Source organism: Sebastes umbrosus, chromosome 21 (genome assembly GCF_015220745.1).
Source record: "Sebastes umbrosus isolate fSebUmb1 chromosome 21, fSebUmb1.pri, whole genome shotgun sequence".
Lineage (NCBI taxonomy): Eukaryota > Metazoa > Chordata > Actinopteri > Perciformes > Sebastidae > Sebastes > Sebastes umbrosus.
The window spans coordinates 24956886-24972236 of NC_051289.1; the positions used below are offsets into that span (position 1 = coordinate 24956886).

At 41.8% G+C, this 15351-nt stretch overlaps 3 protein-coding genes across 9 annotated transcripts in view; 1 reads left to right on the forward strand and 2 right to left on the reverse strand.

Moving 5' to 3' along the window:
* LOC119480963 (NACHT, LRR and PYD domains-containing protein 12-like) overlaps positions 1-15351 on the reverse strand; it is a 97611-nt gene that overhangs the window by 48200 nt on the left and 34060 nt on the right. The gene's annotated exons all lie outside the window — the stretch shown is intronic.
* On the forward strand, positions 606-14274 carry LOC119480339 (beta-adrenergic receptor kinase 2-like). The gene is made up of 10 exons (XM_037756509.1): positions 606-735; positions 953-1054; positions 2086-2160; positions 8401-8462; positions 8565-8616; positions 10655-10746; positions 10852-10951; positions 11594-11672; positions 12094-12224; positions 14132-14274. The coding sequence occupies exons 1-10, from the start codon at positions 688-690 to the stop codon at positions 14228-14230; spliced, it is 840 nt and encodes a 279-aa protein (XP_037612437.1). The 5' UTR covers positions 606-687; the 3' UTR covers positions 14231-14274.
* Positions 3319-6503, reverse strand: LOC119480323 (trichohyalin-like). Of its 7 annotated transcripts, none has more exons than XM_037756478.1 (3): positions 5092-6503; positions 3946-4869; positions 3319-3861 (listed from the first exon to the last, which is right to left on the reverse strand). In XM_037756478.1, exons 1-3 carry the CDS (start codon positions 5737-5739, stop codon positions 3436-3438), a joined length of 1998 nt encoding a protein of 665 aa, XP_037612406.1. In that variant the 5' UTR covers positions 5740-6503; the 3' UTR covers positions 3319-3435. The 7 variants fall into 7 exon arrangements, with proteins under 7 accessions (XP_037612406.1, XP_037612405.1, XP_037612404.1 ...); XM_037756477.1 differs by having other exon boundaries at positions 3320-3819; positions 3904-4869; positions 5092-6500; XM_037756476.1 differs by having other exon boundaries at positions 3320-3861; positions 3904-4869; positions 5092-6350.

The window sequence follows — 15351 nt, forward strand, 5'->3', positions numbered from 1 at the left end:
TTTGTATTACTTTAAGTGCCCTGGGCTGATGTCCCCCTTTACATTACATGTATAGCACTATGATTCCATTAACTCTAGGGGAGGGTTTTCCTGTCTCCTCATGCTAAAACTCAACTGTAAAAGCACATTTAAAGGGATAGTTTGGATGTTTCTCAGTGGGGTTGTATGAGGTCAGTGTTTTACCTACAGTAGATGGATAGAATATTTTGCAACGGGAACTGAAAGTGAAACAAAGACTACTTTCAAGAGAGCTACCAACAAACCTGTACTCAAGTCTAGCGTTTAAATGTAATGTTTTTATTGTTAAATTTTGAGAGAGGCGTCTCGCTGTGTTACCGGTGACGTTGTCACGTTGTCACGTTGTCACGTTGTCACGTTGTCACGTCACTGACCTACAACTCATCGTCATGATAATGACGTCAGAGGATCACCAGAGTCTGTAGGATTCATCCTCAGGAGGCTGTAGATATCTACCAGATGTTACGGTTATCCATCCGATATGGTTGAGATATTTCAGTCTGCACCATCAGCGTCTCCTCTAAAACCAAACATAGCAGACTTGTATCAGTGGCATCAAGTTCACTGTAACCAGCAGTGAGTGTCTGTATCACTAGTGTGGCTTGTTTCTCTTCACTGAGTCTCTCTCCGTTGTGTCCTCCAGGCTTCCTGCTGTTCAAGGACTTCTGTATGAATGAGATCGACGAGGCCGTGCCACAGCTCAAGTTCTACGAAGAAGTAAGTCGTGTGTGTGTGTGTGTGTGTGTGTGTGTGTGTGTGTGTGTGTGTGTGCGTGCGTGCGAGCGTGCGTGCGTGCGTGCGTGGGATTAGAGGGCATCGTGGGATGGGTGAGAGATTAGGCCTGTAATCCCGCTCATTCTGGGTTTTAGCCCTCCCAGGAAGCGTTGTTTTGTTGCGGCGTTGACGATGACCTCATGTGTCTCGTGTGTTTCAGATTAAGGACTACGAGAAGCTGGACTCGGAGGAGGAGAGGTTGAGCCGCAGCCGGCAGATTTACGACGGCTACATCATGAAGGAGCTGCTGTCCTGTTCACACGTGAGGGCGCCGTCACGGCCGCATTCACACACAGTACACAGTAACGTTATTAAGCATAGAGAGCCAGAGGAAATGAGTCAAACTGAACAACTTAATGCTACGTCCACACACTCTTGTCACAGCGTAGGAAAGCACAACGCTATCGCCAGATGAGTGACGACTTTTTTCTCAAGTTTTCTGTAAGCAGTGTGGCGTTGAGCCTGGGGAGAAGCTACCTAGCTAACTAGCCAGCCAGCTGTCTCCTGGCGCTGCGTCCGTTCTCTACCGGCGAGCTGCGACCACACACTTTATGGCCCCATTCTGTTGTCACCATGACAACAATCAGCATTTTCTTTTGTAATAGTCGAACAGTTCAACGACCCTTCTACTCCTATTTCATATTTCTATGGTTTTCCCTCTACAGTTGAGTTAGATGTTAGATGTTAGATGTTGGATGTTAGATGTTAGATGTAAATAAATGATTTGGTGTCTGAATTATTCTGTTTTTATCTCTGTTATAAGTAATAATAATATAATATAATAGTTATTACTGAAGGAAAGAAGAAAGCATCAATAGAACAGCTGATTATTAACTGTTCAACAGTAGTGTTTGTTGATTTCTCAGTTTTTTTTTTTTTTTATCAAGTTGACATAATTCCTAAATGTTGTCCAGATGAAGTCACAGACTTGACCCCAGGATCAGTTGATAATATAATAAAATAACTGTACATATGATTTACTAACTCAAAGAAAGTGGATTTATTGTTAAGTTAAACATCCGAGCACATACTGGAACCCAGAGTGATGATGGGAAGATCCTCACAGCTCCTCTACCGTCGTCCGTCGTCCATTTGAGTGAGCTGCTGTCTGAAGAGAGGAAGTTATTAAACACAGATATTAGTGTTGTTGTTGGTGGTAGCGTCCTGGTCATGTTGCACTAGGGGACTGTACATCCTCACACACAGAAAACAGAAGTGAAAATACTGGTAAAGCTGCATTTTTTGTTTTGTTTTTAATGACCCTTCCTTTTTATTTGTTCTTCTTTGTCTCAGCCATTTTCTAAGAAAGCCGTGGACCACGTGCAGAGCCACCTAGCAAAGAAACAGGTTCCCCCGACTCTCTTCCAGGTAAAACTACAACCTTTCTACACATTTATCACATATTAATGTTATTGTGCAATATACGGATATTATTTTTCAAAATAATATTTGTATAACCTGAAACAGTAAAAGAATAATGGAATGAAAACAGCTGAACTCTCAGCACAACAACTGATTTGATCTCCGGTCAGTGTTGGTCGACAATGACTGACTAGAAATACTGTACACTTCACTTATTTTGGTACTTCACACCCTCAACACATGTGAGGGTATGAATTATACACACACACACACACACACACACACTAACCTTTGCTGCTTTTTCTAAATGGATGTAGTAGATTTTGTTTTTAATTACGTTTTTAAGTCTAAGACTTTTTATCACCTTTTATTTTTAATGAAATACCATATACTATGATTTTTTATATTTTTTAGTGACATATTATATACTATGACTTTTTAATATTTTTTTTAATGAAATACTATATACTATGATTTTTTAAATATTTTTTTAATGACATACTATATACTATGATTTTTTAAATATTTTTTTTAATGACATACTATATACTATAATTTTTTAAATATTTTTTTAATGACATACTATATACTATGATTTTTTAAATATTCTTTTTAATGACATACTATATACAATGACTTTTTAATATTTTTTTTAATGACATACTATATACTATGACTTTTTAATATATTTTTTTAATGACATACTATATACTATGACTTTTTAATATTTTTTTGAATGACATACTATATACTATGACTTTTTTAATATTTTTTTAATGACATACTATATACTATGACTTTTTAATATTTTTTTTAATGATATACTATATACTATGATTTATGGGAGGAAACCGGATCACCCGGATTCAACCCAGCAGACAAGGGCCGAATCACTCAGCCACCATGTCGCTGTGGGGAGGAGGGAGAGAGTATGGAGGGGTGATGGTAGGAGGCGACCACGTCACTGTGGGGAGGAGGGAGAGAGTATGGAGGGGTGATGGTAGGAGGCGACCACGTCACTGTGGGGAGGAGGGTGAAATCACTTCATATAGAGCAGGTAGGGTGTAGGGGGTGTAGGGGTTGTAGGGTGTAGGGGGTGTAGGGGGTGAAATCACTTCACATAGAGCAGGTAGGGTGTAGGTGTAGGGAGTAGGGGTTGTAGGGTGTAGGGGGTGTGGGTGTAGGGTGTAGAGGGTGTAGGTGTAGGTGTAGGGGGTGTAGGGGGTGAAGGGGCAGGATGGTCAGAAGGGGGATGGGGGAAGAATGTGGAGAGAAAGGATGCTACTTCTCTCTCCTCTCTTTCTCCTTCCTCTCCTTCTTCTCCCTTTTCAAGTCCTCCTTCTCTTTTTTCTCCAGAGCCTCCTTTTCCTTCTTCACACTTTTCAACTCCTCCTTCTCTCTTTCCTCACTCTCCTTCTTCTCTCTCTTCTCTCTTTCCTCCCTCTCTTTCTTCTGTCTCTTCTCCTCCTTCTCCTTCTCCACAATCAGCTTCTTTAACTCCTTCTTCTTGGCATTCATCTCCTCCGCGGTCATCTGCAGTGCTCCCAGGTCAAGTTTCTGGTGGAGCTCCTGGAGGCGGAGGAGTTGTGCCTGGAGGTCTGTGGTGGTGTCGGTCTGGAGCCGGATCTGATCTTCCAGAGGGGCGAGCTTCGTTGACCACTTGGCCTCGCTCTGGAGGAGCTGCATCTCCTTCTCCTTCAGCTGGACCTCGCTCTGGAGGAGCTGCATCTCCTTCTCCTTCAGCCGGACCTCGCTCTGGAGGAGCTGCATCTCCTTCTCCTTCAGCCGGACCTCGTTCTTTAGAGTCTGATCTTCCAGAGCGGCGAGTTTCGTTGTCCACTCGGCCTCCAGAGCCATCTTGGCTGTCGTCATTCGGGTGATCAGATCATCCTTTTCCAGGACGACCTGGCTCACCTTCCTGTCCGACTCGTCCTGCAGAGATTTGACCATCAGATTCTTTTGATCAAGTGCAGATTGGAGCTCTCTCTCACAGGTCTCTCTGATCTCCCTGTTCTCCTCCTTCCAAGCTTCACAGGCCTTTATACACTTTTCAGTCCAGAGCTGTTTGATCATCACAATCTCATTCTGCTTTTCAAGCAGACTTTGACTGAGAGAGTCGGTCACCTCCTGTTTCTCCTGCTCCTTGGTCTGCAGGTCGTTCTGAACCTGTATCAGGATCTTGTTCTTCTCCAGCTCCCAACCGGACTCTTTGGCGGCCATCTGCTCCCTCAGGGCAGCGTTTTCGGCGGCCAGCTCAGTGACCTGTTGAGAGTCCTTCAGCTGGTTGCTGATAGTCTGTTTGACTATCATGATCTCATTCTGCTTTTCAAACAGACTTTGGCTGAGAGAGTCGGTCACCTCCTGTTTCTGAGCCTGTATCTTGATGGCTCTCTGAGCCATCCGGATCTTGTTCTTCTCCAGCTCCCAGCGGGACTCCTTGGCGGCCATCTGCTGCTTCAGGGCAGCGATTTCGGCGGCCAGCTCAGTGTTGTGCTGATGAGAGTCCTTCAGCTGGTTGCTGGGAGTCTGGAGGAGTTGAACCTGGAGGTCAGGGTTTTGCTTGTCCTGTCCTTTGAGGTCCTTCTGGGCATCTTTCCTGATGAGTCTCTCTGACCTGAGAGCCTTCAGGATCCTCATCTTCTCGTCTTTCCAGCTGGACTCATTGGCGGCCATCTGCTCCCTCAGGGCAGCGTTTTCGGCGGCCAGCTCGGTGACCTGTTGAGAGTTCTTCAGCTGGTTGCTTGGAGTCTGGAGGAGTTGAACCTGGAGGTCAGGGTTTTGCTTGTCCTGTCCTTTGAGGTCCTTCTGGGCTTCTTTTCTGATGAGTCTCTCTGACCTGAGAGCCCTCAGGATCCTCATCTTCTCATCTTCCCAGCTGGACTCATTGGCGGCCATCTGCTCCCTCAGGGCAGCGTTTTCGGCGGCCAGTTCGGTGACCTGGTGGGAGTCCTTCAGCTGGTTGCTGGGAGTCTGTTTGACCATCATCGTTCCACTCAGCTTTTCAAGAAGACTTTGCCTGAGAGAGTTGATCACCTTCTGATTCTCCTGCTCCTTGTTCTGCAGGTAGATCTGAACCTGTGTCAGCATCTTGTTCTTCTCCAGCTCCCAGCGGGACTCCTTGGCGGCCATCTGCTGCTTCAGGGCAGCGATTTCGGCGGCCAGCTCAGTGTTGTGCTGGTGAGAGTCCTTCAGCTGATTGCTGGGAGTCTGGAGGAGTTGAACCTGGAGGTCAGGGTTGTGCTCATCCTGTCCTTTGAGGCCCTTCTGGGCTTCTTCCCTGATGAGTCTCTCTAACTTGAGAGCCTTCAGGATCCTCATCTTCTCCTCTTCCCAGCTGGACTCCTTGGCGGCCATCTGCTCCCTCAGGGCAGCGGTTTCAGCGGCGTGCTCAAAGTTCTGTTTCTGGACGTCCATCAGGGCTCTCCTGAGATACTGCATCTCCTTGCTGGGAGCCTGCTGGGTAGCGGCTTCAACCAGCTCTTGGTTAAGTGACTGAAAGACACAAATGTAAAGGTTGAGAAAACAGTCCCGTCCTAACGTTGGATCACACAAAGAGACAGTTGAAAGTACTGAAGCCAACTCCATCTGCTTCTAAAGAGCACTGTGAAGCTACTTTTTCTGAAACACACTGATTCAGTTGGTCACAAGAGTCTAGCCAAGTTCAGCCTCACACCACAGAATCACATCTTTCTACTGTTTCCTTTATACTATACACACAGAACACCATTTATACTGTCAATAACTTCAGTTTCAGATCAGTTTTTTGGAGATCAGGTTGATCTAAAATCTTTTGGTGAAGCTTAGAATATGTTTTCAGTTCTGTTTTTTGTTAATTTAACTGTAAAAAACAGCCCTGTTTTAGTCCACATACGTATCTTATACTGCTCATGCATTTGTCAAAAGTTTAGACAAAAGATTAAAAAGCAGATGAAGATGTGGGCTGGCCTAGATCAGTGTAACGCTGAACAAAGTGTGTTTAAAGGCCTAGATCAGTGTAACGCTGAACAAAGTGTGTTTAAAGGCCTAGATCAGTGTAACGCTGAACAAAGTGTGTTTAAAGGTGTCTGGCTGAGAAGATCTCACCTCGTTTCTTGAACGGACGATCTTCTCCATCGTAGCACAACGGAGGTGTTAGTTGTGGTAACGGAGTATAATACAGTAGTAACGCTGTACGGAGTATAATACAGCAGTATTATACGAGGACAATACAGTAGTAACGCTGTATTGAAGTAGCTATAGCAGGTATGTAGTAGATTGACTAACTGTCGCTCTGGTCACACGCTCTGTTATCACTGAGAGATGCTTCTCTGGTGAAGGTTCGACTATAACTGAGTTGTTAGACTGCAGGAGCTTCTACTGGTGCACACACAACATTCTAGTGACTTTATGATGTCACTAAGCCACATTCTGTTTAATGTGATGTCACTAAGCCACATTCTGATGTGATGTCACGTTTCAGAATGTGATGTCATGTTTCAGAATGTGATGTGATGTCACGTTTCAGGATGTGATGTCACATTTCAGAATGTGATGTGATGTCACTTTTCAAAATGTGATGTCACATTGCACTGTGGTCACATGACTTCTCCAGACGGAAAAACTGAAAAATGGAGGTTCAAAGTTTTTTTTTTTCATTTATCTATATATAAAAATGTAATACAATAGGTTCATAAACATGTTCAGATTTTGTATATTACAAAAGATTCTACAAATGTATTTTACAGTATAAAAATAGTGAGCCATGCTCACATTTGCTTTATTTATACTTTGTATTAATTCCCTTATTTATTTACTGTTCTGTTTAATTTTCCCTTTTATTTATTTATGTTTTTATTTTTGTTAATGTTTTGCATTTTTTATTCTATACTTATTTTAAAATTAATGTATTTATTTTGCTCAATTATCCCTTTGCATTTCACCCCGTATTTATTACCCCAAACTTATATATTTCTGTATTATTTTCTTTATACATTTCTAATAAATAAATAAATGCAAAAAAAATAATCAATTCATTTTAAAAAATCATAAAAATAAATAAATAAATAAATAAAAGGGAAAATTAAACAGAAGAGTAAATAAATAAAATAATTAATTCAAATATAAATAAATGAAGAAACAAATTAAAACAGAAATATAAATTTATGTCACATAACTGTATTATCACTATAAAAAAAAAATGTATTTTGGCTTTTTTATAGTAAATTAATTTAGTCGTATCATATTATGGTAAATAAGTAAAAGATCATATTATGTAACTGCATTAGGTTGGCAAATCTGTCATCATCACTTTATTTATGTTGACGAAACTGACGAGTTCTATTCATTAAAGAAAGTTGATTCAATAAAACAAATAGCTCATTTAATACACTGAATTCATTTATTCAAACTGAAGATTTTGTTCGAGGTTTTAGGAAAATAGTTTGTGAACCACCGGCCTGATGTTAACCGAACTTGAACGCAGCGTAACTCGTTTAATTGACATCATTTTGTGTCGGAAGGAGGCGGGATGTCTGTGAATTTGATTGGATAGAAATTCAAACAGGTTCACAAAAATACTTTGTGTTGCTAAATGTATATCCATACGGTCAGCGGGTAGCGAGCTACTTGTCGGAGACCCCTGCTCTACACTATATAGCCTACCTGTTAAAACACACCCGATATGCCTGCTTGGTTGGAAACGTGTTTCCGAGACGGTGCTTTTCCTCCCGAGGTGTCGATTCAAGCGTGAACTTGTGTTTTACAGTTCAGAGAATTCAGTCAGACACAATAATATTCCTCCATTCTTGCCCTCCGTGCCTGGCTGGCTGCCCCGTTTCTATTCGCCACGCGGGGATTCGTCACAGCTGAACTTTGGGTGCGAGCTCGGGGAGTCAACATTGTTTTCAGATTCTCCCGATTCGTGCCGTTGGTAATTATACATTTATAGAGAGGAGCATAAATTGCCATAAAGGCCACCCAGGAAAATCAACTTTAAAAACAAGGGTTGTTTTCTTTCAGCTCAGTAAATCTAATCAACTATTTCTTCCGTCTGAAGACAACATGGCTCTTCTTCTGGAGCTCCTCGCTGACTACATGTCAGTGTTTCCTGTGTGTTTCTATGAGCCCCTCAGTGTCGCTCAAATGTAGTAAGGTGGAAACAAAGAGGCGTCTTCTGTGACGTTTCTGTGAAGTGAATTAACTTCAACACTGCATGAGGATGTATTCACACTCACAGTAACTGAGAGAAACCTGTCTGTCCCCCTGCAGCCATACATAGTGGAGATCTGCGACAGCTTGAGAGGAAAGATCTTCCAGAAGTTCATTGAGAGGTGAGGCTGGTGAGAGAGGTGAAGGATGGAATAGTTTCATCATGTCTTCACCTAATACAGTAAATTCACATTATATTGTGTTTTTTTTTTTTCTTCCCTCAGTGACAAGTTTACTCGTTTTTGCCAGTGGAAGAACGTGGAGCTCAACATCCATGTGAGTACACGCTTTAAACGTCACTTTCTCAACCTGTAGTTTGGTTCATTTGGTCCAGAGGTTCAGATGATCTGTATATGCATGGATAGAGGAGAGTGTCCAGGAATAGAAGAACAGTGTCGATGCATCGTGAGACCAAGCCGACATCAGAGAACTAGCGGTGACGAAGGCCGACTGTTGCGTCGCCTCACGTCTCCTTTGTTTTGGCCGACAAGTTGCATTTGAACACACCTCAAACACTGAAGCTGACGGCCAGTTAGCACGTACGTTCTGCGAAATAACTCTCCACACCAGCAGGCGGCGGTAATCTGTATCCATCATTCAGGAAAGGGCAACAGGAAGAGCGAGGACGGCGGATATACAAGCCGTTGTTTTTTCACACCACTCTCACTCAACACTTAGCTTAGACTTTTAAACCCATATTTGCAAATTAGCATCATTAAAGGTATGCCAAATTAACTAGTAGCAGCTCCTGTTTGCAGTGTACTCATGGATGTACAGACAACTATCACTGTGATACTGAAGAAAAGTTAAAAACGTGACTATTCTCAAGCCAGTTCTGTAATATAAGGAGCGTCTTTTTCCTCTGATTTCTAAGTGGATTTCTGGGAGTTTATTTGTGGTGGACGTCGGAAATTATGAAACCCTCGGAAAGTGTAATTCAAACTGAACCTAAAATGTGTGTTTCATGTCTGCGTGTTTTTAGATTTGACTGCGTTATGACATCTATCTTTGCCTCAGCTCTCTCGCCTCCGTATGAAAACATCTGGTCCAGACCAAAACACAGAAATAAAAGATGCACTGTTGCCTTTTAGTTCCAGTCCATTTCATGTTCACACTGACTTACTACAAATGAACCAAGAGGTGTAAACATTACATCATACGGGCTGACAGGTAGCTCATTCATTGGACTCAACATCAGAACAGTGTTTTATTCATTTATCTTTGTATTATTTCCCTTATTTCTTTATTATTCTGTTTAATTTTCCCTTTTATTTATTTATGTATTTATTTTTAAATGTATTTCTTTTTGCATTTCTTTTTTTATTTCTTTATTTATTAATCAGAAATATACACAGTAAAGAGAATACAGGAATAAATAAGTTTGGGGAAATAAATAAGGGGTGAAATGCAAAGGGAAAATCATGCATTAATAAATAAATACATACATCTTAAAATAAATATTAGAAAATAAATGCTAATTAATTAATTAATTAGTTTATAAATCAATAAAAAATAAACACATAAATAAATATAAGGGAAAACTAAACAGAAGAGTAAATAAATAAGGGAATTATATTTCTGTTTTATTTGTCTTTATTTATCTTATTAATTCCCTTATATATTTACTCTTCTGTTTAATTTTCCCTTTTATTTATTTATGTATTTATCTTTATGAATTTTTAAATGTATTTATTTATTTTTGCATTTATTTTTTAGTTATTTATTAATCAGAAATGTATAAAGAGAATACAGAAATAAATAAATATGCATAGCTACATAAATACTTACATTATAAAATAAATAATTATTTAATTAATTAAAAAATGAATAAAAATATACAAATAAATGCAAATAAATAAAAAAATGATTAAAAGTAAACATAAATAAATATAAAGGGAAAACTAAACAAAAGAGTAAATAAATAAGGGAATTATTGCGAAGATAAATAAATTAAGAAGCAAATTAAAACAGAAATATCAATTTTACATTTTATCAATTAATTAATGGCTACATTTATTTTTAATATTATTTTTGCTACATTTAATGCTACATTTATTTATTTGTTTATTTATTTGTTTATTTGGCTGGTTCAGTCCTCCATATCTTCGGAAGCAGACTATTCAATTTGCAAAATAAAATGACAAAATTCGCAGAAAAAAACAGCAACCAGCGATGTACTGATCCAATCACCGATAGCCGATAAACCCGTCTAATCGGACCGTACCAGACAGCTTTCACACCTGACTTTGTTTGAACAGGTTGTTTTGGGGTTCTTGTCTGTTTAAGTCCGTCCTCTCCTTCTGTCCATCCTCAGCTGACCATGAACGACTTCAGCGTGCATCGGATCATCGGCAGGGGCGGCTTCGGCGAGGTGTACGGCTGCAGGAAGGCCGACACGGGGAAGATGTAAGGACGCAGAATAAACGTCTGTAAAGGGACACGGTCAGGTCGCCGCGCCGTGACCTTTGCCAACGGTGTGTAACCTGTGGCGTTTTGTTGTCTGAATGTCAGGTACGCCATGAAGTGTCTGGACAAGAAGAGGATCAAGATGAAGCAGGGGGAGACTCTAGCACTCAACGAGAGAATCATGCTGTCGTTAGTCAGCACAGGGGTGAGTCGTACACACTCACACCTGCAGCTGCTTCACTACGTTCAGGAAACACTCAGTGTGTTAGAACTCAGAGGAGATTCATTAAAGAAGGTTGCATCACACAGTGAATTAATCAACATTCACTGACAGGTAATATACGAGCTGTTTATCTTACATTACACCACTCACGTCAGACTGGACGACCGGTTAGGTTAACACGACCGCATCATTCACACTCCTTCAAACTACATCAATAATATTACACACATCTCTCCATGTACGCACAGGTTAATGAGTCATACCTACAGTTATTTATATATATATAGTATATCCATTTCATCATTCTTTATTTATTTCTACTTCACTACATTTCAGAGTGACTTGTACTTTTTAGTTACCTTACAGAATAAGATTTTACATAAAAAAAAAACATGTTAACCTTATCACAATGAGTACTTTTACTGCTGATACTTTAAGTACATTTTACTGCACAATGAGTACTTTACTTGAGTAAAATTGTGAATGCAGGACTTGTACTGGTAATGGAGTACTTGTACGTTGTTGTATTTGTACTTTGACCTCAGTAAATGATCTGATGAAAACAGAACGAGTCAGTTTGTGATCTGGTTTAATCTCTCTGACTCTGACTCTCCGTGTCTGCAGGACTGCCCGTTCATCGTGTGCATGACGTACGCCTTCCACACCCCCGACAAGCTCTGCTTCATCCTGGACCTCATGAACGGTAGGATGACCTTTGACCCCGTCCTTGCCCCAGATTAAACTCCAGGCTGAGACACACAGATTGGATTACTCAGCCATCGTCTCCTACTTCCTCTTAAGGGTTTTTACCGGCGAGCGGCTGTTTTTCTGAGCTTCATGAGAGGTTAAACTCCCGATCAAAGCCCTGAGTCACCTTTTTAAAGCCAACACAGTCATCATGATACAGTATGAGGCTATAAATACAGCTCGTCGATGCACGTGAAGACGGAGACAGTCGGGGTGGAGGGTCACAGAAGGCCTCCCATCGATTCTCCTTCTCTCCCCTCTGAGAGGATTACCACAGCGTATTGATGGGTATTGATTCAGGTATCATGAGGTCATACTGACCTACTCTGTGTTGTGTATGTCTCTCTGTGTGTGTGTGTGTGTGTGTGTGTGTTCAGGTGGCGACCTGCACTACCACCTGTCTCAGCACGGCGTGTTCAGCGAGAAAGAGATGCGTTTCTACGCCGCTGAGATCATCCTGGGTCTGGAGCACATGCACAACCGCTTCGTCGTCTACAGAGACCTCAAGGTAGACGCACACTGGAGTTTACTCTGGCTCAGTCCCACTAATACACCGTTCTGCTGGGCCGGTTCTAGCCTGCTGTATTAGGTCGGGCTGGGGGTGCAGCTTGGGCGGTAGGTAGCCCGAAGGTTGCCGGTTTGAATCTCTGGCCAGATGGCACAAAACATCTCTGGCAGAATAACAGCTGGCAACCAGAAGTCAGGATCAGATGCTTAAGAAGCTCCTGCTATTGAGCCCTCAGGCCTCTCTCCCCCTTTTGGTGTGTTTGTGTACGGAGTGTTTGGACGGGTTAAATGCAGAAGATTAATAAAGTAGACAGGTACAGGTACGTCTACAGGTATACAGATGTTCTTCGTCCAAACGCACACTGAGCTTTGTGTCACAAAAACGGATTCTTTGCCTTCTAAGGTGCAGATTTGTAAAAGCTCTGGTTCCTTTGTGTCTGTGTGGGTGTGTAAAACAGAGACGTCCTCTCTCCGCATTTCATGCCTATCGGTGCTTTGTGTAATGAGCGTGCACCAGATAATAACAAAGATGGCGCACTACCGGCTGGTTTATGTTTTGTTAGCGCTGCTCGGACTAATTACTACTTTACATTTAAACTTAATATTACTGCACCAACTTCACAGACGAACGGAGGCGTCTGCTGCACCTAGTGTTATTTGGTCCACCTCAGCACCCACGAGTTGAAGCAGCGGCGTTGTGTGTGTGTGTTTTGACCAATCAACGATGGTCATCCCTGCAAACTCCACCCTGAAAGTTCCTGTACTTGAGCTTCGTTTTTACAGGAACTTCCACCCCGAAACTAGGAACCTTTTGAGGAGCTCATTGCATTTCGACTGCAGGGACCACGGTGTCTAAATTAAGTTCTTGGGACATTTTACCCCCAAAAAAGCCCTGATCGGGGGGTCGTACTTTCTGAAAGTACAGGGACTTCCGGGGTGGAGTTTGCAGCGATGACTGTCGCTGATTGGTCAAACAAACACACAGAACATTAAAGTACTTTTAAGAAAGTCCAACCCCGGACCAGGGCCCCTTTTAGGTGGTAAAATGTCCCCCGGAAGACCACAAATCTATCTTCTTATCTCGTTGGCTTCTTAATCTGTCAATATGAAGACACAATAAGGTCGATATTATTCATTATTACAATAAATTAGTTCTGTGTTTATATGAAAAATAAAGATATCCCTACATGCATTTTTGGCTACGGCCCCCTGAACCAACGCAAACTGCACCTGTTGTTACGTTCTGCACAAAACGTAACGTAATGATGTCATCAGGATCGTGCAACGTGATGAAGCTAAAAACAGAAGCCGTAGCTTTCTGCTGCAGAAAGAATGAACCAAACAGGATGATGATGTACGATCTCCCGCTGGAGGTGAACCGGTTATAAAGGGTTAATATTCAGATTATTTATTAGATCATTCTAGTAAACAGGGCGTGTGACACAGATCGAAACCCTGGACGTTTTAGTTGTGCGCTCCGCGACTCACCGAGCCGCCATCACACCTCCACAGAGTCCCGTCAGCCATGTTTTCAGCTGTCCTCTGTGTTTCCTCTGATTCTCCTGTTTGGACCGGTTGCCATAATAACAGACATATTTTTGCTGGAAGTCAGGGAACAGTTTTAGGGCTTCAATAAACAGTGCAGAACAATGCAGATAATGCTCTGAGAGTCGGAGGGGGAAGAGAGAGAGAGAGAGAGAGAGGGAGTGAGTCAACGGGTTTTTGCCAAACAGCGAGAGGATAACCAGGACAGGAGGTTTTCTTTCACTGCTGAATCTTCTCCTGGTCAGCGGAAATTGGGACTTAAGTTGTGAATTAGTGAGGTCTCCAACATTGTTTCCTATGCTTATGATCTTATCTCTCGTATTCTACATCAGTACCACCCTCTCTCTCTCTCTCTCCCTTCAGCCAGCTAATATCCTGCTGGATGAACACGGTCATGTTCGTATCTCCGACCTCGGCCTCGCCTGCGACTTCTCCAAGAAGAAACCTCATGCCAGTGTGTAAGTATCTCTGTTAAACCCCGTTATCACAGGACTCACTTCTCCAGGGGGAGCTGGGCTGACTTACATATCACCTTTTGAATCCGTCCAGAGCGCTAATATCTGACGTCTATCAGTCTGTAATCAGCCGTTATATTGATGCTTCTTCTTCTTTCCTTCAGTAATAACTATCAGAGATCAAATCAGAGATAAAAACACCCAACTTAATATTTATTATTTGATTTGTCCCCAAAAGAAGAAGAATGAGCTGATTCAAACTTCCGTTTAGGCTACATCCACACTAATACGGTTTAGTTTTAAAACACATAACTTGCTGCGTTTATGCCTCGCGTCCACACTACTGCGGTGTGGTGCAGTTAAATTCTGCATTTTATAATGGAGGAGGGAACCTGCCAAAATCAAAAATCAATCAATCAATAAATAAATAAATGATTCGATAAATACATTTGTCATTAAATGTAGCAAAAATAATATCAAAAATAAGTGTAGCCATTAATTAATTGTTATTGTTATTGTTGATACCTAACTCGAGGGAATGAGATACCTAACTCGAGGGAACGAGATCCCTAACTCGAGGGAACGAGACACTTAACTCGAGGGAACGAGACACCTAACTCGAGGGAACGACATACCTAACTCGAGGGAACGAGATACCCGACTCGAGGGAACGAGATACCCGACTCGGGGGAACGAGATACCCGACTCGAGGGAACAAGATGCCTAACTCGAGATTTTTGCTTCTCACAACTAAATGAACAAGATCGACGGCGATACTGACGTTTAAAATGCTCTGCTCATAGAAAACATATCAAATCAAGCTCTTCCTAAACTAACAGCCAGCCAGCAGCCGGCGATCCAGATGTTTTGGCTTCAGTTTTTGGGCTGCTGTCATGCTGCAGCCTGTTAAAGAGTGATATATACTCAACGAATAATAACAAAAGAAATGTCACTGAATTGAGGTGAAGAAGAACCTTATATTAGGTCATTATTTTTTATTTGAATGAAACCTCTGGGTGACGTCACGGAGACGACGTCCATGTTTTATACAGCTGTTATCAACCAACACATCCCATTCATTTCTCAGCAGGCAGCCAAAACAACATCGCTCCATATTTAGAAACAAAC

Bases quoted from the DNA above. Each gene is read 5' to 3' on its own strand.
- LOC119480339 (XM_037756509.1), top strand. From the start codon at position 688: ATGAATGAGATCGACGAGGCCGTGCCACAGCTCAAGTTCTACGAAGAA. The intron at 8,617-10,654 runs GTGAGTACACGC...GTCCATCCTCAG, and splicing joins ACGTGGAGCTCAACATCCAT to CTGACCATGAACGACTTCAG. The intron at 10,747-10,851 runs GTAAGGACGCAG...TCTGAATGTCAG, and splicing joins AAGGCCGACACGGGGAAGAT to GTACGCCATGAAGTGTCTGG.
- LOC119480323 (XM_037756473.1), bottom strand. From the start codon at position 5,739: ATGGAGTTGGCTTCAGTACTTTCAACTGTCTCTTTGTGTGATCCAACG. The intron at 4,870-5,091 runs GTCACCGAACTG...AACTCTCAACAG, and splicing joins AGCTGAAGGACTCCCACCAG to GTCACCGAGCTGGCCGCCGA.